This window comes from Papio anubis, chromosome 6, assembly GCF_008728515.1.
Source record: "Papio anubis isolate 15944 chromosome 6, Panubis1.0, whole genome shotgun sequence".
Classification (NCBI taxonomy): domain Eukaryota; kingdom Metazoa; phylum Chordata; class Mammalia; order Primates; family Cercopithecidae; genus Papio; species Papio anubis.
Window position 1 is genome coordinate 45,834,483 of NC_044981.1, and position 27,232 is coordinate 45,861,714.

At 36.4% G+C, this 27,232-nt stretch overlaps 1 protein-coding gene across 2 annotated transcripts in view; it reads left to right on the forward strand.

The window, feature by feature from the left end:
- The window catches only part of CD2AP (CD2 associated protein), a 153,003-nt gene that overhangs the window by 43,796 nt on the left and 81,975 nt on the right, over positions 1 to 27,232 (forward strand). For both annotated transcript variants that reach the window (XM_003897700.5, XM_021937354.2), the window contains exons 3-4: positions 10,703 to 10,856; positions 21,561 to 21,661. In XM_003897700.5, coding sequence (XP_003897749.1) covers positions 10,703 to 10,856; positions 21,561 to 21,661 — 255 coding nt within the window. The remainder of the gene's footprint in view (positions 1 to 10,702; positions 10,857 to 21,560; positions 21,662 to 27,232) is intronic.

Genomic DNA, 27,232 nt, shown 5'->3' on the forward strand with positions numbered 1-27,232 from the left:
GTACATCTTTTTAAAAATCAACCACATGTCCCTTTTTGCAATAGTTGTGACAGGCTTTTCAGTTTTATTTAGATAGTGCGTCTCTTCAATATTCCTGAAAAGAGTCTGAATTCCCCAGGTACTCTCTGTTGTGGTATTTTTTAGTAAGAGACGTGGTAGTACTGTGGCATATCCGTCCCTACACTCTGCCTCTTGGTGTTCCAATTCAGTTGTTTTATTCTTACCTATTTGCCACTCATTTATTTATTCAGATATTTACTGAGGTTCCTTGTGCTAGGACTTTTTATAGGTGGCAGGAACACAATTGTGAATAACACAGGTAAGTTCACTCTTTTTTAATGAGTTTATGTTCTAATGGGGGGGCAGACAACTATGCAAAAGAATAAACAAATAAGATAAAGTTAATTTTTGATAGCCATTAACATTTTGAACAGAAAATGATGGGGAGGGTGGAAAATGTCATTGATACCTTAAGTTGGGTAATCTAGAATAACATCTCTGACAAGATTTGGCCAGTAAAACACAGGAGAATGCAGAGTAGATAAAGAATCAATTCCCTTTGAGAAGGATCCCTGAAATTAGAAAAGGTAGGCTGCATGTGATGGTTTGGGTTTCCAACTACGCTACTAGAGCTACTTCAGGAAGAAGATAGCTTGGCGTTGTGACAGGAGTATGGCCTTTGAAATCAGGATGTCTAGGCCTCTGTTTGACGTCTTTTGATCACCGTGTGCTCTTGCCACTGTATCCACACAAGTACCTGTTGTGTATTCTTTCTGAAGATGCTTCACTCTAGAGCATGAGTTTCTTCCTGTGTCAAAGCAGGGAATCTCCCCTATTAGGATTGTTGGTAGCAATTAGATTTTGTATGTATATTCCTTGCATGTAGACATATAGTGAAATTTATTATTTCATCCTGTTACTTTCTTGCTCAAGAAGTGCCCATTCATATCTGAAAGGAGAAATTGGAGAAGAAAATCACCTAAATTATTAAATTAGTCAACAAATTTTTTGAATGCCTATAATATACTGTTAAGTATTAACAATAAAATAGGAAAAAATGCAGAACTTTTCTAATTGCCCTTTTAAAAGAAGTTAGTAGTTTTCAAGGAAGGAGAAAAATAAAGAGGAAAATAGTTAAAATGAGAAAATGTGGAACTAGCAGTTAGCTTGATTAGTCTATTTGCTTAAACTAGATAGTAAAAAAGATTTTAGTGTGTTAGGATTTGAGTATAGGTTCTAACTTCTTAGGGCAAAACAAATTTTGTTAGGTCTTTTCTGTGGAATTAAAGTCTTGTATTTAGAAAAATGATCTGTGGAAATGATCTTTTTTTGTTGAGTCCTTTGGAATGGAAAAAAGTAGTTCATTTTAGATAAGGGGCTAAATTGACTATGGAAAGTTGTTTCAGTTACTCAGACTGGGAATAAAGCAGATATCTCTGGGGCCTCATTATTAAAAGCTGAAGATTTGTGTTCAAATCCTGGTAGAAGTATTAGTGATAAAAATATTTATAACAGTCAATATTGGTTGAGGGCCTTGGATCTAAATATAAGCTTTGTTTTCCTAAAGAGGGAATCTATGCTGAAAAAAGTAAAATGAGTTGTGTCAAAGTCCAGTGCCTCACTTAGTCTCTGTTAACAGTTGTGGGGGGGGGGGGCTCCTCACTACGTTTCCACTGATACCTGCCTTGGCTGGAGAGGCAGATGTACTTCATTCGTGCTGTCCATATGGCCTCCGCTGACAGCCAGCAGGGGGAAGGAAGGTGTGGTTTGTTTTCACCTAGTGTAGAGGAAAGTCCCGGGTGTATACTTGGCCTTTTCTGGCAACCACACTACTGGTGGGTGGTGGTTGGGGACGAAAATGGGGTCTGTGTTGGTGATTGGTGTGCCTTATTACAGCCTGATGAGGAAGTCTAGGTTCCCTACTTGGTCATTGCTACCATGGGTAGGACTGGTGCTACAGTGTTTTTTTTTTTTTTGTCTTGTCCCTGTGGTGTTTGACTGTGGCAGAGTGGTTATTGTCTTAAGAGCTCTCTGTCTTGCCAGTCTGCCTGTTTTCCTGGTCATTTGGCTAGGGCCAACACTGGTGGGCTTTTCTTGGAGTTTTTTTTTCTTCTCTGCTTGCATTGGCATTTCTAGATTGCAGACTTCTCCAGTACCTAGTCTGGGATATAGGCAAAAAGAATATTAGTGAATTCACTGCCATGTTGTTCCTCAGATTCTGAGGAACTTGCTCAGTTCCTGTCCCTGGCTGGTCTGCCTTCTTTTCAAAATTTAATTAATTATTTATTTTTTACATATGTAAGGTCCAGAGCTTTAAACTATATTTAGCAGGAAGAATAGGGAAACACCTACTCCATCTTTCTGTAAGGGAAAATTCTAGATGGTGATGCTTGTAATGCACATCCATAACAGTTGCTTATCTTGCTCATAAGTAAGGTTTACTCAGTCTAAATACTCATCATTGTAAAAGTTCTTTTCTATTAGAAATGGCATAGTAGGCCAGGCATGGTGGGTCACGCCTGTAATCCTAGCATTTTGGGAGGTCAAGGTGGGTGGATCACCTGAGGTCAGGAGTTTGAGACCAGCTTTGCCAACATGGTGAAACCCTGTCTGTACTAAATATACAAAAATTAGCTGTGTGTGGTGGTGGGCGCCTATAATTCCAGCTACTCAGGAGGCTGAGACAGGAGAATTACTTGAACCTGGGAGGCGGAGTTTGCAGTGAGCTGAGATCGCACCACTGCACTCCAGCCTGGGTTGCAGAGTGAGACTCCGTCTCAGAAAAGAAATGGCATAGTAATAGCTGTTTATAATCTGTTGTTGTTAAGCCAGTGTTTGGAAGTTTAAATATTACCATTAAAAAAGAAGAATAGATTTGCATTCAGCAAAAAGGTAATAAACATAGTTGATACCCTTTAAGTTATGACTTGCTTCTGAAGGTTAAGATAACACATGAGATTTAAGATAACGCTCACGCCTGTAATCCCAGCACTTTGGGAGGCCGAGGCGGGCAGATCACCTGAGTTCGGGAGTTCGAGACCAGCCTGACCAACATAGAGAAACCCTGTCTCTACTAAAAATACAAAATTAGCTGGGCGTGGTGATACATGCCTGTAATCCTAGCTACTTGGGAGGCTGAGGTAGGAGAATTGCTTGAACCTGGGAGGCAGAGGTTGCAGTGAGCCGAGATCACGCCACTGCGCTCCAGCCTGGGCGACAGGCGAAAGTCTGCCTCAAAAAAAAAAAAAAAAAAAGATAACCTAACAGAGCAGGTGACTAATTGTAGACATTTAATAATTATTGGTGGACTCTGTTCACTGCTGAGTTTCATATAAAAGGGTGTAGAGTCTGATCACCTGAGGAGATTGGGGAGGAACAGGTGAGGAGGAATACTTAGAAAGTGCATTTGGTAGTGAATTTTACAAGCGCCAGAGCACAGAGAGTCATGGAAAAAGTGGAGCAATATCAGCGGAATGATATCAAAAGAGAAGGTTAAAGTATTTTTATTAGCTGTACTTAAAAGAGTGTTGGCAGGACGGTATTTGTGGATAAGGGGATTCAGTCTGTGAATAGTGAAGCAGTTTGTTTTTGTGAGCTTTGTAGTGATCCTGGAGGTGGTACCACTTACTATACAACCTGTTACTGTTATAATGTTTTTATTTTGCTGCTTTAAAAAATAAGTGGATATGTTAACAGAAGATGTCTCAGGTGCTGGTAAGTGAACTGCTATTACTTATATTTTTAAATTTAAAATGAAATTTTGATCCCTTTTGAAGACTTTCTTGATCTTGATACAAAGTGTTAGACTTTTTGATATAATCAGGAAGAAGAAAACAAAAATTACTCAGTAAGTTTTTCAGGAAGCTGACAAATGAATAAAAATCACTCAGATGTTTTTCTTGGTTCAACCTAAATTTCTAGCAAGTTTTTTCTCTTCATTTAGAAAAAAGATTTTTAAAAAGTTAGTTTGAAAAATTATCTTGTATTTAAAAATGCTTATTTTCAGTTTATTTGCAGATTTCCATAAATTAAATAACTAATTAGACGTTAGATCTTTAAATATAATTAAAATCCTTTTTAAAGCTACTTGAAAAATTAGCAATATGAAGAATAAGAAGATAATCTGATGGATGTATATAGCTACTTTGGAAAGTCTCATTCATTTTAAAAAAAAGACCACATTGTTTTTTTAGAAGAATGCTGATTTAATTTTTGACTGTTGATATTCCAGTTTTCATAAGAAGAAATATTTAAGTAAAGGAAATGACAATGTGGCGTTTTATGGTGTTTAGTTTTAAAAACCTTTTACTTTATGAAACTGTTAGATCTTTTGGATGGATCTCAGTGATGTTTTCCAGTATTTATAGAAATGTATTGGCGACTTTCATAGAACAGTTCAAGAGTTAGTTTTGTAATAGTTCATTTAGAGAACATTTTGATGTTTGATTTACTTTCATTAATTGGAGACAGATTAAGGGAGAAAACCTTGCAGATATTGGAATATTAAATGGAAGACAAGTTTACTTGCTAATTGGGAATTGTAATGAAAATGGTAGATGTTAATTAGCTTGACTGTAGTAATCATTTCACTATCTACACATATGTCAAAAGATGTATACCGTAAGTATATGCAATTTTTATTTAGAAAAAAGAACAGATCTCGATTTCCACTTGTGTTGAATATGTTGCTTAAGCAAGAAATAAATTTTCATTGAAAATAAGTAAAAAATAAAAATAAAATACAGTTGGAAGAATGCCAAAGTTGTGTATAGTTATTGATGATACATCATTGTATGTTTTCTGTTACATACTGTTAAAGCATTAACTCTTTTACACATATTAAGAATAATTCATTCTGTGACTTATTTTAGATAATACTATTCTGAATTCCACATAGACTATATTCAGTGAGTTGGAGAAATGCTTTAGATAGGTAATACTAGAAAATATATATAAGGATTTAGATTTGATGAAATGTACTCACACAGCATATGTGTCTTTTTTCAAATGCCCTGTAACAATGTGACATAACACTGTTATTGTAGGCACACCAAATCTTTTATTTTATTTTAAATCACAGAAATAATACATGTCGAAATAAAAGTCAAAGCAGTATAGAAGTATCCATTGTGAAAAGTACCTTTCTTTCTTTATAACCCTCCCTCAGCTTTCTTCCATGTTTAGAACTTTGGTAGATAGCTTTAAAGACTGTTTCCTATAAAACGAATCTTTTAAACGGAATTATTTGTGCCATTTCCCCGTTTTATATACTATTCTTCACACTGTAAATACGAATTCAAGAAATTCAATACATCATTATATATAAACCATGTTAATGTTTGCCTTGCACTTAATCTGGAAAGTTAAATTCTTTATTTTTCCCCTTTAGGAGTTAATACATTTTGTTTCTGTTAAGGTATTTCAGATTGGTCACTACTGTAGAAATAATAAACTAGGTATCAGGAAAGTTGAGTGCCAGAACTGGGCTTCTGGGATATCTCCTGCTCTTGCTCCTTGGACCCAGCATGACTTGCCTGCTGTGTCACTCTCATCTGTGGCCTCAAGGAGTCTAGCATTCTTGAGAGAGAATTTCCCATGTAACCCTGATTTTTTTCAGTTAGAAGAAGTTGTAAACACATTAGCCCTCATTTTCTTGCAGTTCTTATTCTTAAACACCTTCATCTAGGCCTGAAGGTGGAAATGACATTTTTTAGATTAACAAAACTATTATGAAAAGTGTGACCATTATAAAATATTGGGTTATTTTCATTTCATTTCAATCATTGTGGTGTATCTGAAAGAATGAATAAAGAGAAAAGTTCTTAAGTGTTTTTTTCCACTGTACTTCACTTGGCTCTCATTTACATTCCTAGATAGAAAAAAGGAAAGGAGTAGGATGCCATTGACAGTGAATTTATGTAACTTCCCCCACCCCATTTCTACTTTTGCCTTCTCTAAATGCAGGAGGAATCGTTTAAATAGGAAATTCCTTTGTCCAAAATGTAGAGAGCTATTGTGTAACAAAAAGCATGGTTGCAGAGAGAAGTTTAGAAACTTTCAAAGTAGTCCTGCTATATCTGTCATTTTTGTTTTCCTTGCTGATTTTGATCTATTGACAGTTAGACAATATGTATTGATTTCATATTAAGGACAGTTTCTCTTGTTGGTCATTTTTCTTTGAACTTAAGTGCTTTAGTGAATACCCAGTTTCATTTAATCACAATAAAAAGGAAAATCAAATGACTCGAAGTAATTTTTCCTGGATATTCCTTATATATTATTACTTATATATTCAAAATAACCAAAAATACTTCAGGAGTGTGGTAGGCCATTTTGTTAGGTTAAAATCTAAATCAGTCATTTCTAGACTATTTTTTAAAATGTAAGCCTAAAATTAGCCAAAGCTAAAATAGTTGGCAGTATATACCAGATAAACATTTAATCATTATTTTCCTTATTTTTTAGTAATACCACTTTTCCATATTGTCTGATTATGCTCCTGTAAAGTAGGAGATACTAATTTTACATACTTCTGGAAATCCTGAATGTTAAATTAAAAATAAGTATATTCCTTAGATTTTAATTAGCTTAAGCAGAATTATTACTATGTTTAGGAATTTGGTGATTAGGTAACCTGCCTGTTTCATTTGAGAAATGAAACGAAGTTCTTGACTTCTCACCTGGTTTTTATTATTCTTTGCGACCTTTGAGTCTACGGAATACAAGTAAATTGCTTTCTGTTTTCAAATCATGATAGTGGCCACAGCCATGATAACTAGATTACTATATGGATATATTACAGTATGATGGAGTGATTTGTGAATTTTGTTGATTATCTTTTTAGTTGTTTGTTTTTGTTAATGCAATCAAAATTATGTATCTTTGACTATCTTAATAGATGAAGAGTAGATATACCCTTTGAGCTTCCCCCACCATTTGCATATGTATTTCAGTTTTTATCCTCTTGTTGTACTTCCTACTCCTTATCTATGAAGCAAAACCAATCAGTATAGCACATTCTTATGTATATGGAGATTATCCATATTATATTTTTTCTTGACAGGTTTTGTATTGACATTACCTATTGTGCAGGTGACTTCCCTTTTGAAGCATGAGATTCAGAGTTTTTCAGAGTTTGCTTTGACTATACATGATTGCTTTCCAAGTGAGGATTCTTTTTTACTACATCTCTTGAAGTTATTTTCCAAGTCAGGAAAGGAAGTGACGTTGGTAGGAAATAAACACTGCAATGTTAATATGTATGCAATTTCCTGGCTCTTTAGGTAAAAGTGAATGAAGGGCAGAGGAGTGAATAAACACTGGAAGCCTTACTAATACCTTAGGTACTAGGTAAATTTTGCTATATTAGGTAAAATTTGCTATTGCAATTGATAGCCAAAGAGTAGTCTGGTAGAGGCACTATGTTTCCAGAAACTAGGGAAAAGAGTAGGTTGGTGAGAGTATAGGTGTGTGTTTCTAGTAGTAGGGGATTGTAGCTCGGAGGAGTTCCAGAGAAGAAGGTGGTGGACCTCACAGCAAACTTTACCTTATTTATAATTTTGCCTAGAGCCTTGAGGTCTAAGGAAAATTGTACCTGTGGTACCATCTCAGTTGGCACTATGTATTTGGAAAGCTGTAAACCTGAGGTTTTTTCTATTCATTGTAGACTATAAGATTTTTTAAGTTGCTTCCCCCTTTTATTTGTATCTTTTGTCCTCAGAAGATTTATTATATCTAATATTCTTAGATATGATTATGTGCCAGAGAAAATTGAAGGTTCCTAAAATGGTTCCAGATCTTCAGCAATGAATTCATACATCATGTTCACATTGCTTTACAGCAAGTGAACGCAACGGAGCCAGGATTTGTATACAGTTTGTCTGTCTCCTGAACCTGTCCTCTATGGCAGGCGATACTATTTCAAGTAGTACAAATATAAATTTAGTGTCTATTGAACCAGGAATTTCATTAAGGAATAGTATTCGTTCAGTGTCTTATTTAGGTTGATACTTGTGGATATATATCACCAGAACTTATTTACAAGGTAATAGCTTTTTTACCTTTTTAACATAAAACTGAATGTTATTTTAAAATTTGTGGGTTTTGGCTGGGCAAAACTAGTACCAGCACTCTGGGAGGCCAAGAAGAGAGGATTGCTTGAGCCCAGGAGTTGAAGACCAGCCTGGACAACATACCAAGATGCTATCTCTACAAAACAAAACAAAACAAAATTTGTTTTTTTATATCGTACTAAGATAATCAGCTTTTAAGACTAAAAAATTTCTTTAAGAATTCTAATTTTCAGTTGCTATGCCAGAGATTCCGAAACTTTCTTGGTTTACACAACACCATTATTGTCTCGGTCCTTATTTCATGATGCTTCTATACCAAAAGAAGACCTAAGAGTTGTTGTTACTGTTGGATTCAAGTAACTTAATAAATATTTATATTTTAACAATTTAGCCATTTAAAAAATAATACGCAGAAACAAAGAAAAAACACTTTATTCTTAATCAGAATTATTACTAAGGAAATGTGTACATCTTTTGGGCACTGCACTGTTGCAGAAAACTGAGAACTGGAGAGACGATATGAAGGAAACAGGAGGATTGTTTATTTAAGGTATGTACCAGCTCAGCTTTTTGGATATGAATCCACTGAGCCGGTGCGTACCTTAAATAAACAATCCTCCTGTTCTCCATACTGGTCTCTCTGGTCCTCACTTTCCCGCAACAGCACAACTCTCAAATTTTGGAAATTGATAAGTTACTAGTACTCTTCTTTCCTGTTCCACATTGATTTTTTAAAAAATATGGCTATTAATAATTATAGTACATAATAGTTATTTAGCATTGTATTAAAAAACTAACAAATTATCAGTTCTCAAGTATTTGAAGTATGTTTTATAAGAATCCTTTTCGGCCGGGCATGGTGGCTCATGCTTGTAATCCCAGCACTTTGGGAGGTCTAGGTGGGCGGATCCCCTGAGGTCAGGAGTTTGTGACCAGCCTAGCCAACGTGGTGAAACTCCATCTCTACTAAAAATACAAAAATTAGCCGGGTGTGGTGGCGCGTGCCTGTAGTCCCAGCTACTTGGAAGGCTGAGGTGGGAGAATTGCTTGAACCTGGGAGGCGGAGGTTGCAGTGACCAGAGATTGTGCCAGTGCACTCCAGCCGGGGCAACAGAGTGAGACTGTGAGACTCTGTCTCAAAAAAAAAAAAAAAAAAGAAAAAGAATCCTTTTCACAAGATACTTTTAAAACAGTCTGTAATACTTTTGTAATCATAAGAATTTATAAACTTGAAATAGAAGTATTCTATTGTAAAGGTTAAGAAAAATATACTTGGTTGGCTACCGAGGCTCACTACCATAATCCCAGTACTTTGGGAGGCAAGGTGGGAGGATTGCTTGACCCCAGGAGGTTGAGGCTGCAGTGAGCCATGCACTCCAACCTAGGTAACAGAGGGAGACCTTGTCTGAAAAACAAACAAAAAAGTATATGTATACACACACACACACATATATATATACACACACATATATAACACTTGCTATATCAAGTTAAAATTGTTACTTTTAATATGAATTGTGTGAGGTAGGTATCCAGCTTCATTCCCTATTAAATATGGCATGTTTTTCATGCACAGTGTATCTTAAGGTTCCATCTTTCCTCATTTTTTCTGTTTTAAATCAAGTTTGTCTGTTTATGGATTTCCTATTTTGTTTCATTTATCAGTATATCTGTCTTTATACCAATAGCGCATTGTTTAATTGTATCATTATAGTTTTCCTTTGTATTTTCGTTAACAAAAACTCCTGCTTTCTTTTCCTTGAAGTATTTTCACTGTTCTTAGCCTTTTGTTCTGTATAATTTTAGAAACAATCTAACGTTTTTATATACTTGAATTGCATTGATATATTACATCAATTTTAAAGGAGAACTGATATCTTTATGATACTGAGTTTTCAGTTACTGAACATGGCATAACTTTGTTTTTGTCTTCTTGTCTTTCAGTAATATTTTGTACTTTTCCATAATGGTTCACATGTCTTATTTTATAGCCATGACTTAGATCAGGGGCTATCAAACTACCAGCCCACAGGACAAGTCTGAATACCACCTGTTTTTGTAAGACCCATGAGCTAAGAATGCTAAGAATTTTATAAATGGTTGGAAAAAATCAAAAGGATAATATATTATGACATATAAAATTATTTGAAATTAAAATTTTAGTTCCTGTAAGTAAAGTTTTATTGGAACATAGTTATTCATTCATTTAAATATATGACTGCATTTATACCACACATAGCAGTGTCGATGGTTGCAACAGAAAGTGTATGGTCTGCAAATTGTAAAATATTTACTATCTGGCACTTTATAGAAGGTTTGTTTACCCCTGACTGAATTATTGTTTGTCTTTGTATCTCAGTGTTTCTTTGTAGTTGGGGTGGGTGGTAGGGCTGGGATTTGAGCCTGTCTTTCCTTTATCTTCATCTCCAGTTCTGATGAAACTTAAACTCATGAGTCACTGTTACCAGTATGTGTTTTATTCTTCAGATATGTTTGAGTAGTGCAAAGGTTGAAAACTATTGATATTTTGATTTATATAGTAATTACTGTAACTACTTTTTGGTATTTTACATTTGAGGATTTAATATAAAAAAATAGCTTAAGTTGCCTCTTTATTTCCCCTTTTGTAGGAAATTAAAAGAGAGACGGAATTCAAGGATGACAGTTTGCCCATCAAACGGGAAAGGCATGGGAATGTAGCAAGTCTTGTACAACGAATAAGCACCTATGGACTTCCAGCTGGAGGGATTCAGCCACATCCACAAACCAAAAACATTAAGAAGAGTATGTAAATAATTCCTTTCCTGCATAATTACTTCAAAATAGAAGGATATTTTTTAACTGTTTCTAAATTAAGAAAAAGTAGTTCAGTCTTTTGTAGACGACTGCAGTTAACTTCCTGCAAATTCTTTTGTTACTAGTTATTGCCCTGTGTAGTCAATATTAATTTTTAGTCATGTACAATCAATAACAAATCAGTATCATTATGAATTAAAGCGTGAGGCTCTGTTTTCTTACTTACCTTTCAGACTCTACTGAATGATTAACATTTTACCTTAACTGTATTTTAATACCATTTATTTAGTGGGATTCTGAAATATCTGCTGATTCTTAGCATAGATACAGAATTTTGATGTGCCTCTTCTTCAGTTGTTAAACATCTGAACATAAACATTTCCAAGGTGGTTGGCCTTGCAGATTACCTTGTAAGGATTTGGTACTGTGTAAATATGTTAGGGGAACAACTTGGCAAAGAAGGAGAGCGTTACATTTGAAATCAGATAAGTGTTTGAGTCTGTCTTATGACCTCAGAAAGATCATTTAAACTCTTGAGTTTTATTTGCTGTTGGTGAGAAGGTGGTTAAGAAAAAAAAAAGGTAATATTGCTGTTCTTAAAGAGCTTACGTTCTTGGAAAAGAATCTGTTATTTAAGGCCAGGTGCAATGGCTCACGCCTGTAATCCCAGCACTTTGGGAGGCCTAGGTTGGTGGATCACCTTAGTCAGGAGTTCGAGACCAGCCTGACCAACATAGTAAAACCCAGTCTCTACTGAAAATACAAATTAGCTGGGCGTGGAGGCACTTGCCTGTAATCCCAGCTACTTGGGAGGCTGAGGCAGGAGAATCGCTGGAACTCGGGAGGTGAGCCGAGATCTGCCATTGCACTCCAGTCTCTGCTCCAGAAAACAAAAGAAACTGTTATTTAAAAAGTGTAGAATATTAAACATGTGCAAAGAATTACAGTGTTATGGGAGCACATAGCAAATGTTTTAACACAGTAAAACCAGAAGAGCCTTCAGAGATTGATTTTTTTTTTTTTTTTTTTTTTTTGAGATAGCTAGGGTGTCACTCTGTTGTCCAGGCTGTAGTGGTGCAGTCACAGCTCACTGCACCCTTGACTTCCCAGGCTTATGCAGTTTTCCCATATCAGTCTACTGAGTAGCTGTGACTACAGGTGCGTGCCACCATGTCTGCTAATTTTTGTATTTTTCTTTGTAGAGATGGGGTTTTGTCATGTTGCCTAAGCTGTTCTTAAACTCCCGGGCTCAAGTGATTTGCCCCCATTGGCTTCCCAAAGTTCTGGGATTACAGACGTGAGCCACCATTGCATACTTATTACTATGGTCAATTTGGTTTAACCCATCTATACCTATTGTTCCATTATTGGAATGCTAAGAATGTAGGAGTTATTACTATCCTGCTATTCGAGGTCATTGCTAAGGTCTGATTGCAAAAATTAAAAAAATTACAACCTGTGGCATAAATGGGTTAATAGTTAATGAGTATTTAATCACATTTACTTTAATGTCTTTGAAATTATGGTGTATAAATCCCCGTGTACAAAATATTCTACAATAAAGAAATTTTGTTTACATACATTTCCCAAATTGTGATTATAAGGCTATTATTAATTTTTATAGAGTTCTCTTATGTCTCAATCTATTATTTTCATACACTGTCATCTGTCAAGTTTGAGGAAACCTCTACTTTTGGATTACATCATCCTTTGATTATTTTCATAAAATGAAAAGAGGTTGTCATAAAAATGAAACAGATTTTATAACACTTAGACCAATTCAGGGGTTCTGTTTGTTCTTTGTTTCTCAAGGAAATACAATGTCCAGGGGATATTTACATATTACATATACTGCTTTCTAGCATTATTGCCTCAAGGTGGATGGTTTCAGCAGTTCTGATGATGTTGAATTCTGAAACTGCTTGGGGATTGGGGGACAAATAACAGTTTTATATCATACAACTGAACCTGTATATAGAATTTCTGTGCTCAGGGAGAATTTTTAGAGTAAAACCCACAGGAGGTTTTTTCATGACCTCTGTCCATAGTAAAATCCATTGACAACTTTCTTTCACTCTAGGGAGCTATAAAGGGATATGGTTTTTCTTAAGTAGAGGTTAGACAAAGAAGTTGAAGGTTCTGAATATTTTTTCACTTTATCTTCTAATAGGAAAGGATACAGTAAATTTTGCCTTTCATAAGAACACTGGATGTAAATTCTTTTCTCTTGTAAGAAAGAAAAATCATTATGTAGTTGGTGCCAGGAAGCTTAGGCCTTTTTTTCCTAAGGATCTTCCATAACTTGTTTTTAAAGTACATGTGCTGCAAGGACTCAATTGGTCATTTGGTCTCAGCTAACATTTAAAGCAAGATGCAGGTTGTTTTTGCTTTTCTGTTTTCCTGTCATTTATGTATTATTTTATGTTTATTAAACTTGATATTATTTTTTGTTACTGTTTGGATCATATCTCTAATTTCCAAAATAGATCACTTATTTAAAAGTGACTCACTGTATTGTTACGTAGTAGTAGATACAACTAACCAGTACTATTAATGTTAATTTAAAAAACCCAAAACCGTTGTATTAATGTAAGGTTGATAGTATAAAGACTGCAGTTCAGTTTAAATCCCTGTGTGCCAAGACAAAGTGAATCTGTGTATGTGTTGAATTTTGTCTAAGCAACTACAAAGGAGAGGTTCAAATAAGTGTAATGATGTTGAGTATCCAAAAACTGGATTGGACTAGTGAGCTGTTCTTCTCTAGTCTCCAGTATATTGGCTTTTTTGGGGTAGTAATGAAGCTGTGAAAACTTTTGCTATGATCCATTACTAAGCATGGTAGCTCATTTAGTAAAACAAGGAAGTATTAATTTTTTTTAGAGCAAACATAGAATAGTGCTTTACAGGAAAAAGTTGATTACTATGCGTTGCTAAAGTCAGAGAAGAGAACAAATGTACATTTCTTAGAGCAAAAACAGGTTGCAAGTCACATTACTTCTGACACCCTTGTAAAATCAGCCACAGAGATAATGGTAAAATACTGTGTTTAGAGAGTAAATAATTGACGTGTTTCAGCATCAGAATATTAACAGTCAGTGTGAAATGTTGGTAGATGTTTCACTTTACATTTGGAAGAAATCGATACCAGATGAAGTCTCTTGGCACAAGTGAGGGAATACATAGTGTTTGCTAATTGTATTTCCTTAGTAGTGGAAACTCATGCTACAGCAGAAGTGATTTTTCATTCAGTTACTTATTTTGAATGTAAAAGATACATTGAGATTGATACTAATAGATCACTAGTGTTTATACTGCAAGGGATGATGGTGCACATGAAAAGTTCGTTGAAAGAATGTCAATCTACACATTACTTCACTCCCATAAAACATTTGGGTAGCAAATCGTATGCTTTCTTAATTTGAGTCAGTGCTGAAGAAAATAGTAACATTCTGAATACTGTCAAATTATGTCCACTGACTATAAGTCTTTGCAGCATACCTTTTGAAAAAATGAGCATGTTGGTTCATGGTCACTCTTTGACATTGAAATATTCTGACTGATAAGGGGAAAAAGACTCACTCAAATGAGTAGATCATCTCGGGGTTAGAATACCCTACCCTCTTGAACAGGTAGGCTGTTCTAACTTTCTATTTTATTTAGAAAACTTTAAAATATCTAGAAAAGTTGAAGGAATAATTGTGCAGTGAACATAGTATACCCTTCCCCTGCGTATGCTGTTAACATTTTGTCACATTGGCTTTATCTTTATATACATATACTTTTTTAATGGAATCAGTTGAAAGTATGCTACAGACATAGTACTTTACCTCTGATCACATTGTCTGTTTCTCCATGATAGTGATAATGAAGATTTTCTAAAATTTTGAGTATCTTAAGTAGAACATCTCAGCAAAGTAAACAGTATCTTGAACAGTTTGAGCCTTTCACTTAATGGCCTAAGCATTACGATTTTTTTATTGCTAAGGATGGTAATTTTTTTTTTTTTTTTTTTGGATACAGAGTCTCAGGTTGGAGATCATTGGCACAGTCTCAGCTCACTGCAACCTCAGCCTCCCCGGTAGCTGGAATTAGAGGAACACAGCTCCATACCCGGCTAATTTTTTCTATTTTTAGTAGAGATGGGGTTTCACCATCTTGGCCAGGCTGGTCTCAAACTCCTGGCCTCAAGGGATCTGCCCGCCTCAGCCGCCCAAAATGCTGGGATTACAGGCCCAAGCCACTGCTCTGGGCGAGAAAATTTTTTAAAAAGATTCAACTGTATGAATGGCTAATTGATACATATGAATGATGTATTTATACATCATTCATGTATTCATGTAATGAGTATTTCATTACATGAAAATGATGTATTCATTCATCATTCATGTAAAATGGCTGAATCAGTGTTTCTCTTAACATTTGATTATATGCTTATTGAAGAAATAAATTGATTTTTATTTATTTATTTTTTGAGACAGAGTTTCGGTCTTCTCTCCCAGGATGGAATGCAGTGCCATGATCTCGGCTTACTGTACCCTCTGCCCTCCAGGTTCAAGTGATTCTCCTGCCTCAGCCTCCCAAGTAGCTGGGATTATAGGCGTGTGCCACCACGCCCAGCTACTTTTTGTATTTTTAGTAGAGACAGGGTTTCACCACGTTGGTCAGGCTGGTCTCGAACTCCTGACCTCAGTTGATCCACCTGCCTCGGCCTCCCATAGTACTGGGATTGCAGGTGTAAGCCACTACGCCTGGTGGAGAAAGAAATTGATTTTAAAAATTCACTAGTTAAATACATTTTAGTGCTTTAATAGAACCTGAAGATATTTTTTCCCAGAGCCAGCTGGAACCAAAAATTGGGTCAGAAATCCTTTTACTGTTATTTCTGAAGTTTTAGCATTCAACCTCCCACTTCTTATTGAGGTATGCTCTTATTTTAGCATTTGATGGAAACATTAAAAACAGTCTTCAGTGATAAATGGTATCATAATTTAAGAGCTTTGTTTGATCTAAATAGTTACATCTATTTTTCAGACATGAAATACCTAACTATTCTTGATGACCCACGTTTAGAAATTAAAGATTTTCTGTTTTATTGGAAAAAGAACAAGGGCAGTAACTTTACTGTGTCTGAAATTTCACACAGTTTGGTTTTGTTTTTTAAAAATACTAAACATGTAAAGTTTTCTGAAATTTTTGAACTCGCGTGTGTCAAATGCCTTTATATCTGTGGGTAGCATGATCATGAGAAACAATTAAATCTGCCACATAAAGCTGGGTGTGGATGATGATTCAGAATTCACAGTCTAGCAGGGGTGAACATCAATTTACTATAAAATAGAGATAGTCATAATTTTCTCATAGGATGTAAGAGGCATTAACATGTTAAGTAATTATAAGTGCTTGATAAATGTCTACAGTTATTCTGTTGTTTTATACTATATATTCAGAACTGTATGAGAGAGATGTGCAGTGATAATTTAGATGAAAAGGTAATTTTGTACTGGGGTTGTCAAGCAAAGTGTATTGAAGCTCTTCTTTAGGTAGGACATACAAGCACATGGAGATTGGGAGAATAGCATTCAAGGAAGAAATGCAGCCTTTGGCAGACCCACAGAAATAAGCAAGTATGTGGTATTTTGGGGGAGTAAAAATCCAGTGTGACTAGACTATATGAGCTATGTCAAAGTACTATGTAATCTGTGATAGAGACAGCATACTATAGTGGAAAGATTTAAGGCTTCGAAGCGGGCATAATATTCCAGAAGTGGATATAATTTTAGTTTTGCCTCATTTTAGCTATGTGGTCTTTGATGGATTATTTAACTTTTTATTTCCTGTTTTTCTCATTGGTAAATGAGATAGTGAGTGTTAATGCTTTGTTGTGTGGGAGATGTGAAGAATTTAGTATAGTGCTGGTACATGAAAGAAATGCAGTATGTCCCTGCCTTTGCTGTACCTCCTTTATTCTCTCCCTTGTTAGTAACTTTACTTATATAATGATTTTTAAAAGACAGTTTTTGTTCAATTTTTTGGTAGAACTGAAAAGTATTAAAGGTTACTTGTGATAAGAAAATGTTAATAACTGGGTGTGGTGGCTCACACCTGTAATCCCAGCACTTTGGGAGGCTGAGGTGGGTGGATCACTTGAGCCCAGGAGTTTAGGACCAGCCTGGGCAACATGGCAAACCCCATCTCTACACACACACACACAAAATACAAAAATTAGCCCAGCATGGTGGCGAGTGCCTGTGGTCCCAGCTACTTGAGAGGCTGAGGTGGAAGGATCGCTTGAGCCTGGGAGGCAGAGGTTGCAGTGAGCAGAGTTCATACTACTGCCTGGGTGACAGAGTGAGGCCCTGTGTCCAAAAAAAAAAAAAATACTAGTTAACAGTTTTTTTAAAAAAATGGGCTTAATTTCATTGACACCTCTTCTTTTTTGTACTTAACATGGGTTCTGATACGTTATAGAAATTAACATTTATTGACTTTGTACAGTTCAAAATGTGAAAAATCTCAAAGTCCCCCTTAATTGTGCTGGCAGTTAAATTGATGGATGGATTCAATATAGGCAGTCACCTCAATTTATGAGTGAACCCTACTTAAATATGAAATAATGTGGAATTATTTTTTTTCTTTTTAAAATAAATGACTCATAGTTTGTGGTAATAATTACTATTTAGATGCTTTTATCTAATGTGACTCCTTCCTTTGATTAAATGAATCTTTTTTTTTTTTTTTTTTGCAAATGATTCTATTAATACAAACTACTTGGGAAAAATTATGCTTAGTGTGAGAGGAAGAAATAAAGTTCTCAGGTAAATTATAGCTAGGCTGCTCAAACTTCATTGACCTGCCTGGGTGGGGGCTAATGAGTAGTCCATTTCACCTTAAGTCCAATTTTAAGAGATATTTCATGAAAAAGAAACCACATTTTAAAAAAGGTCTGAAATTATCAGAACGATAGAAAGGATTTTATTCTTGTAAGAGCACCTTGAGCAAAATAGACATTTCTTTTCAATAGTATGGATTGTTTGCCTCTTGTCTATGAAGTGCTAACTGCCAATAACACATTAATGAACACATTTTCTCAAGGTCACTGGAACAACTTGCAAAGGTATTTAGGGGTTCTATATTTCAAGAGAAGTGAAGTTTTCCTGTAGCATGCATAAAACTATTTAAATTACTTAAAATTTTACCTTGAGCTCTGGTGAAAGGTGAAATGTGAAAAATTTTACTCTGAACTAGGTTAGTTAAAAAATTATGGTCATTGTTTACTTTCTTTTTTCCCTTTTTTTTTTTTTGAGGCGTAGTCTTGCTCTGTTGCCCAGGCTGGAGTGCAGTGGCGCCATCTCAGCTCACTGCAAGCTCCGCCTCCCAGGTTCATGCCATTCTCCTGCCTCAGCCTCCCGAGTAGCTGGGACTACAGGCACCCACCACCACGCCCGGCTAATTTTTTGTATTTTCGGTAGAGACGGGATTTCACTGTGTTAGCCAGGATGGCCTTGATCTCCTGACCTTGTGATCTGCCTGCCTCGGCCTCCCAAGGTGCTGGGATTATAGGCGTGAGCCTCCACGCACAGTCTGTTTACTTTCTTTGGCTTCTTTTATTATAAAAACTACAATAAAAAATCAGATACAAATTAATTGCTTTAGGAAGGGGAAAAAGACTTACACAGATGTAACTTTCTTATTTGGAGACTCAATTATTTTATCTACTTGATGGTTATGTCTGTTTTGTACCTCTCCATGCTATTGGTTGCATGTAATGTGCTTGTTTTGTTGTTTTGGGGGTGAAGTTAGATTACTTTTTGTCTTGATAAACAATGTCATAGATCCACAGAATGTTGGAGCTGAAGTAACTGTAGTGGTTTTCTAGTTCCGTGATGTAATTTTATGGCCCAGGAAATTGATTCCTAGAGAATTTCTGTGAAATAACTAGATAATGACAACTGTGCCAGAACATAAGTCATCTGACTTCCAGTACAGCTGATATTTCTATTGTAGCATGACATCTTTCTTTACAAAGAGTTTATTTGGAGATCATGATTTGATGCAGTGAAATTCTGCCTGTCCAGATTACTTCTTAGGATTCTCCTTTGTTGTCCTCTCTCCTTAGAATTGTTGTATCACCAAATCCTACTTCGTTAGTAAAACTGTTTTCCTTGCTCTAGAATACCTGCCACATCTGTCCCACCTTCTTGTATCTTACTCATATTTCCTTGTATAACTCTGTTATCATTTCTTCTTTGAAGCTTTCCATATTTGCTCTAGTTCAAACCTGTCCTTTCTCATTTTTGAAATATTTGTGTTTTGTATTAAATATTTTACTCTCATTATGTATTCAAGTTTTATCACTAATTTTTTTTTAGTGTGCGTGTTTTCTTCTCAAGTTGTGTTCTTTAAGTGTGCATTTAAATTATTAAGAAAAATCTTGTTAGGATTGTTGGTGATAGGCTATTGATGGAATGTAGACACTCTTGTGATAATATTGGTTGACAATGATGCCATATAGTTAGACCTAGATATTTGTTTATTAATTCATTCAAAAATACGTAGCAGATACTCCTGTGGATGGAATTACGGTTCTTTGCAAAATTCATGTTGAAATTTAATTTCCATTGTGATATTAATAGGTGGATCTTTTTGAGAAATGATTAAGTCATGAGGACCGTGCTGTCATGAATGGGTTAGTGCCTTATGAAAGGGCAGGAGGGAACTAGCTTAGGTCCTTTTTTGCCCTTCTGACATGTGATAACATATGTAGAGGGCTCTCACCAGATATAAAGTCTGCTGGCACTTTGATCTTGGATTTCTCAGACTCCAGAGAAGAGAGAAGTAAATTTGTATTATCTTCATTACCTAGTCTCAGGTATTTTGTTATAGCAGCACAAATAGACCATATCAGATATCTAGAATAAGCCAGGCACTATGCTAGGTGCTGGGTAGGTTGCAGAAGCAAATAGGGGGTAAGTACAGGGTGCTAGAGTAGCACAAAGGAAAATTATTTAATTTAGAAAGCTATTTGTGGCTGGGCGCAGTGGCTCACACCTGTAATCCTAGCACTTTGGGTGGCCGAGGTGGGTGGATCACCTGAGGTCAGGAGTTTGAGACCACCCTGATCAACGTGGTGAAACCCCGCCTCTACTAAAAATACAAAAATTAGCCAGGCGTAGTGGCGCTCTCCTGTAATCCCAACTACTCAGGAGGCTGAGGCGGGAGAATCGCTTGAACCTGGGAGGCAGAGGTTGCAGTGAGTCGAGATTGTGCCATTGTACTCCAGCCTGGGCAACAGAGCGAGACTCTGTCTCCAAAAAAAAAAAAAAAAAGAAAAAGCTATTTGGGAGTGTCTTCTAAGCTGAGAAATGAAGATGAGTTGAAGGTGGGCTTCATGGGTGAAAGTAAAGTTCCTTGACAAAAGAAACAGTACATTGAAGTGTGAGATGGAATAGGGTATTCCATTTTCAAGAAATTAAAGATCAGGGTGACCGAATTATTGGGTACAAGATTGAGAATCACTGAGGGATCTTCTTAATGTGCACGCTCTGATTCAAAATTCAGTCTGCTAGGGCTACCATAGCAAAATACCACAGACTTAGTAGCTTAAACATCAGATTTATCTTCTCACAGTTTTGGACGATTAGAAGTCCAAGATCAAGGTGCTGTCAGGGTTGGTTTCTGGTGATGCCCCTCTTCTGGCTTGTAGAGGACCACTGTCTCCTTGTTGTCTTGCTTGGTCTTTCCTTTGTATTGGAGGGTTGGGGAGGGCAATGGTTGGCTGATGTCTCTTCCTCTTTTGTAAGGATACTAGTCCTATCTCATTAGGGTGTTAACCCTTAGGACCTCATTTAACCCTATTTACTACCTCCACAAAGGCACTATTGCCAAATTCATTGGGTGTTAGGGTTTCAATATATGAATTTTGAGGGAACTTTTTACTCAGTCCCTGTTTAGTAGATGTGGGGTGGAGCTTGAGATAGTACATATCTCACAAGCTCCCAGGTTATATTGTTGCTGCTGGTCTAAGAAACACACTTGGAATATCAAGAAGTAGTCAGCTATTCCTGGTCATCCACCCATAGCTGCTTAGTGATTCATTTTTGAAGATGGGAGTGAGTCTGAGTTCTGTTTGTAGAGCTTGAGAAAGGTTGAGAACACAAGTCCGAATGGTTATAAATTATCATTTCTGAATAAATGAAGCTTGTTTGAAAAGCGAAAGTAAAATTATCTTCACATAAGTGAGTTTCATTTTTAGCTGTCTGAAAATTATTAAAGAAGATAAAATAAATTTGAGGTTTGTACATATTATTGCTTCTTTCTACAGTCGTATAAGTACTAATTTTACGTAGTATTCCCAGACTTGATTAGGAATAGTCTGAAAATCACTAACCTAGAGAATTTGTCTGATGAATTTGTTGTGCCAAGTGTCTTTTATTGTCTGTTTTTTTAGTCTCAAAAATGGTAATGGGTATTTGGATATTTTGCTTTTGTGTAAATGGTGGGATAAGATGTATAAGCAGATTTTATTGCCTGAAGCCTTAATATTTGTAGTGTGGGGCTTGGAGTAAAAAGCTAACTAGGGCTGATTGTGATTAGCTGTTTAGAATGTCCTATGACTATAAACATGGCATGTAAATATACTGTTTTCAAAAATGATCTTTCTTAATCTAATTTCTTATATGTTACTTTCTTTAGAGACCAAGAAGCGTCAGTGTAAAGTTCTTTTTGAGTACATTCCACAAAATGAGGACGAACTGGAGCTGAAAGTGGGAGATATTATTGATATTAATGAAGAGGTAAGGAAAAAATGTGTTACAGATAAAACAGCAATGGTAATTGATGCTGTGGATTTTAGAAAAATTAATTGTAAGAATATTAGTCTTTTGTGAGAACTGTTGTCACTTTTGAAAAAAAATTAAATTTTAAGGTATAGAGTTTCTTTACTTATCAGTGCTGTATTTATGTATGTATTTGTATTTCCTGCCTTTAGGAATAAAAATGCCCCTTTAAAGCTAAAAATTAATGTAATCTAAGTAGTTAAGAACATAAACAAGACTTTTCTTTGATTCTGAATTTACCACAGGCACAAAGCAGTGAAATAGAAGGAATTTTGCCTTTTGTGTAATAAAGGAATACAAAGCAAAATCGTTTCAAAAGCTCTGCCTGGTTTGAATTATCACGTTCAAATATTAATAAAAATACTTTGCTGCATTTTGGTATCTTAGAAAGGGATTTTAAAATATTTTAAAAACAGAGAGATCATGGTGGACAGGAGGCAGGACTAGATTGCAGTTCCCACTGGGACAGACAGAGCAGCATGTGGAGGCTCACATCGTGAACTTTTGCTCTAGAATGACTGCAGGAATACGTTAGGAAAGCGGAGAGAACCCACAGACCCTCTGAAGGAAGGCAGCTGCTCCTGTAGGACCTGGGAGACACCCCAAATACTCAGTCGCAGCAAGATCCGCCCAAGGAGAGTCTGAGATCAGACATGCCTAGCCCTGCCCTCACCTAATGGTCCTTCCCTACCCACCCTAGTAACTGAAGACAAAGGGCATATACTCTTGGGATTTCCAAGACCCTGCCCACCACCTGTTCCTCCCCATACTACATAGCTAATGCTCTCTTGAGAGTGCCACCTCCCAGCAGGAGGCCAACCAGCACAAAAATAGTGCATTAAACAATCAGAGCTAAGGACCTTCACAGAGTTCATTTCAACCTGCCCCCACTCCCACCTCCAACCCCAACTGCCACTTCCACCAGAGCAGGTGCTGGTATCCACAGCTAAGAGACCCACAGACGGTTCACGTCACAGGACTTTGTGCAGACAACCCCCAGTACTAGCCCAGAGCCTAGTAGACTAGCTGTGTGGCAGAAGAGAGATAATCACTACAGTTCAGCTCTCAGGAAGCCACATCCTTGGGAAAAGAGGAAGAGTACTACATAAAGGAGCACCCCATGGGACAAAAATAATCTAAACAGCCTTGAGCCCTACACTTCCCTCTGACAGAGCCTTCCCAAATGAGAAGGAATCAGAAAACCAACTCTGGTAATAAGACAAAACAAGGTTCTTTACCACCCCCCAAAAATCACACTAGCTCACCAGCAAGGGATCCAAACCAAGAATAAATCCCTGATTTACCTGAAAAAGAATTTAGAAGGTAAGTTATTCAGCTAATCAGGGAGACATCAGAGAAAGACGAAGCCCAATTTAAGGAAATAAAAAAAACGATAGAAGAAGTGAAGGGAGAAGTATTCAGTGAAATAGATGCCATAAATAAAAAAATAATCAAAACTTCAGGAAACAATGGATGCACTTACAGAAGTACAAAATGCTCTGGAAAGTTTCAGCAATAGAATTGAATAAGCAGAAGAAAGAACTTCAGAGTTTGAAGACAAGGTTTTTGAGTTAACTCAATCCAACAAAGACAAAGAATAAGAAAATATGAACCAAGCCCCCATGAAGTCTGGGATTATGTTAAATGACCAAACCCAAGAATAATTGGCCTCCTTGAGGAAGAAGAGAAATCTAAAAGTTTAAAAAACCTATTTGGGGGAATAATCAGAAGAAAAACTTCCCCAGCCTTGCTACAGACCTAGATATCCAAATATAAGAAGCTTAAAGAACATTTGGGAAATTTATCACAAAAAGATTATTGCCTGGGCACATTGTCATCAGGTTATAATTGGCCTTCCTGAGGAAGAAGAGAAATCTAAAAGTTTAAAAAACATATTTGGGGGAATAATCAGAAAAACTTCCCTGGCCTTGCCAGAGACCTAGACATCCAAATATAGGAAGTTCAAAGGACACCTGGGAAATTTATCATAATAAGATTATCGCCTAGGCACATTGTCGTCAGGTTATCTAAAAGTTAAGACAAAGGAAAGAATTTTAGGAGCTGTGAGGCAGAAGCACCAGGTAACCTATAAAGGACAGTCTATCAGATTAACAGCAGATTTCTCAGCAGAAACCATACAAGCTAGAAGGGATTGGGGTCCTATCTTGAACCTCCTCAACAAAACAATTATCAGCCAAGAATTTTGTATCCAGCAAAACTTAGCTTCATAAATGAAGGAAACATATAGTCTTTTCCAGATGAACAAATGCCGAGAGAATTCACCACTACCAAGCCAGCACTACAAGAACTGCTAAAAGGAGCTCTAAATCTTGAAACAAATCCTGGAAACACATCAAAATAGAACCTGTTTGAAGCATAAATCTCACAGGACCTATAAAACAAAAATACAAGTTAAAAAGCAAAAACAAAAAACAAAAAAACCAAAGTATACAGGCAACAAATACCCCAATGAGCCGGGCGCGGTGGCTCAAGCCTGTAATCCCAGCACTTTGGGAGGCCGAGACGGGCGGATCATGAGGTCAGGAGATCGAGACCATCCTGGCTAACACCGTGAAACCCCGTCTCTACTAAAAATACAAAAAAAAACTAGCCGGGCGAGGTGGCGGGCGCCTGTAGTCCCAGCTACTTGGGAGGCTGAGGCAGGAGAATGGCGTAAACCCGGGAGGCGGAGCTTGCAGTGAGCTGAGATCCGGCTACTGCACTCCAGCCCGGGCTACCGAGCAAGACTCCGTTCCAAAAAAAAAAAACAAATACCCCAATGAATGGAATGGTATCTCACATCTCAATACTGATGTTGAATGTAAATGGCCTAAATGCTCCATGTAAAAGATACATAACTGCATAATGGACGGGAATTCAACAACCCTCTGCTGCCTTCAAGAGACTCACCTAATACTTAAGGAATTATAAACTTTAAAGGTAAAGGTGTAGAAAGAGATATTTCATGCAAATGGACAGCAGGAGTAGCTGTTCTTAGACAAAACAAACTTTAATTCAACAGCAGTTTAAAAAGACAAAGAGGGACATTACATAATGATAAAAGGCCTTGTCCAACAAGAAAATATCACATATATATATATATATATATATATATATATATATGCACCTAACACTGCAGCTCTTTAATTTATAAGACAATTACTAATAGGCCTAAGAAATGAGATAGTAACACAATAATAGTGGGGGACTTCAGTACTCCACTGACAGCACTAGACAGGTCATCAAGACAAAGTCAACAAAGAAACAATGAATTTAAACTGTACCCTGGAACAAATGGAGTTAACAGGTATTTACAGAACATTCTACTCAACCACCACAGAATATACATTCTATTCAACATAGGCCACAAAATGAACCTCAGTAAATTTAAGAAAATTGAAATTATATCAAGCACTCTCTCATACCACAGTGGAATAAAACTGGAAATCAAAGGAGTCTTCAAAACCATGCAAATAATGGAAATTAAATAACCTACTCCTGAATGATCATTGGGTCAGAAATGAAATCAAGATGGAAATTTAAAAATTCTTCTTACTGAACAACAATAGTGACACACCTTTCAGGACCTCTGGGATACAGCAAAGGCAGTGCTAAGAGGAAAATTAATAGTTAATCACCTAACTTTTAACTTAAGTCAACTTAAAAGTTGATAGCCCTAAATGCCTACATCAGAGACTATGAAAGAGCACGGATAGACAATCTAAGGTCACCGAACGAGAGAAAGAACAAACCAAACCCAAACTCAGCAGAAGAAAGGAAATAACCAAGATCAGAGCAGAACTAAGTGAAATTGAAACAAACAAAAAATACAAAAGATAAATTAAAAACTGATTCTTTGAAAAGATAAATAAGATTGAGAGATCATTAGCAAGATTAACCAAGAAGAGAGAAAATCCAAATAAGCTCAGTTAGAAACAAAACTGGAGATATTACAGCTGACACCACAGAAATACAAAAGATCATTCAAGGCTACTATGAACTTTTTTCCATGCATAAACTAGAAAACCTAGAGGAGATGGCCGAATTCCTGTAAAGATACAATCCTTTATTAAATCAGGAATAATTACACATGCTGAACAGAACAATAGCAAGCAGCGAGGTTGAAATGTTAATTTAAAAATTACCACCACCAACAAAAAAGGTCCAGGACCAGATGGATTCACAGCAGAATTCTACCAGACATTCAAATAATTGGTACCAATCCTTTTGACACTATTTCAGGAGATAGAGAGAGGGAACCTTCCCTAAATCATTCTGTGAAGCTAGTATCACCCTAATACCAAGACCAGGAAAGGACATAACAAAAAAAGAAAACTATAGACCAATATGCCTGATGAATATAGATGCTAAAATCCTTAACAAAGTACTAGCTAACTGAATCCAACAACATATCAAAAAGATAATGCACCATGATCAATTGGGTTTCATATCAGGGATGCAGGGATATTTTAACATACACAAGTCAGTAAATGCGATATGTCACATAAACAGAATTAAAAATCACATGATCATCTCAATAGATGCAGAAAAAGCATTTGACAAAATCCAGCATTGCTTTATGATTAAAACTCTCAGCAAAATTGGCATACAAGGGACATACCTCAGCGTAATAAAAGCTGTCTATGACAAATCCACAGCCAGCATAATACTGAAAAGGGAAAAATTGAAAGCATTCCCTCTGTGAACTGGAATAAGACAAGGATGCCTGCTCTCACCACTCCTCTTCAATATAGTACTGGAAGTCCTAGCCAGAGCAATTAGACAAGAGAAAGAAATAAAGGGCATCCAACTCGATAAAGAGGAAGTCAAACTGTTTGCTAATGATATGATAGTTTACCTTGAAAACCCTAAAGACTCCTTCGAAAGCTCCTAGAACTGATAAAAGAATTCAGCAAAGTTTCCGGGTACAAAATTAATGTATGCAAATCAGTAGGTCTTTTATATACCAACAACAGTCGTGCGGAGAATCAAATCAAGAACTCAACCCCTTTTACAATAGCTGCAAAAAAAAAAAAAAAAAAAAGATGCTTAGGAATACCTAACTAGGCAGTCAAAAGACCTCTACAGGGAAAACTACAAAACCCTACTGAAAGAAATCATAGATGACAAAAACAAATGGAAACACATCTCATGGTCATGGATGGGTGTAGAATCAGTATTGTGAAAATGACCATACTGCTAAAAGCAACCTACAAATTCAACAGAATTCCTATACGTACCACCATCATTCTTCACAGAATTAGAAAAAAAAATGCTAAAATTCATATGGAACCAAAATGAGCCTGCATCGACAAAGCAGGACTAAGCATAAATAACAAATCTGGAGACCTCACATTACGTGATTTCAAATTATAAGGCCATAGTCACCAAAACAGCATGGTACTGGTATAAAACCAGGCCTATTGGCCAATGGAACAGAATAGAGAACCCAGAAATAAACCCAAATACTTACAGCTAACTGATCTGATCTTTGACAAAGCAAACAAAAACACAAAGTGAGGAAAGGAC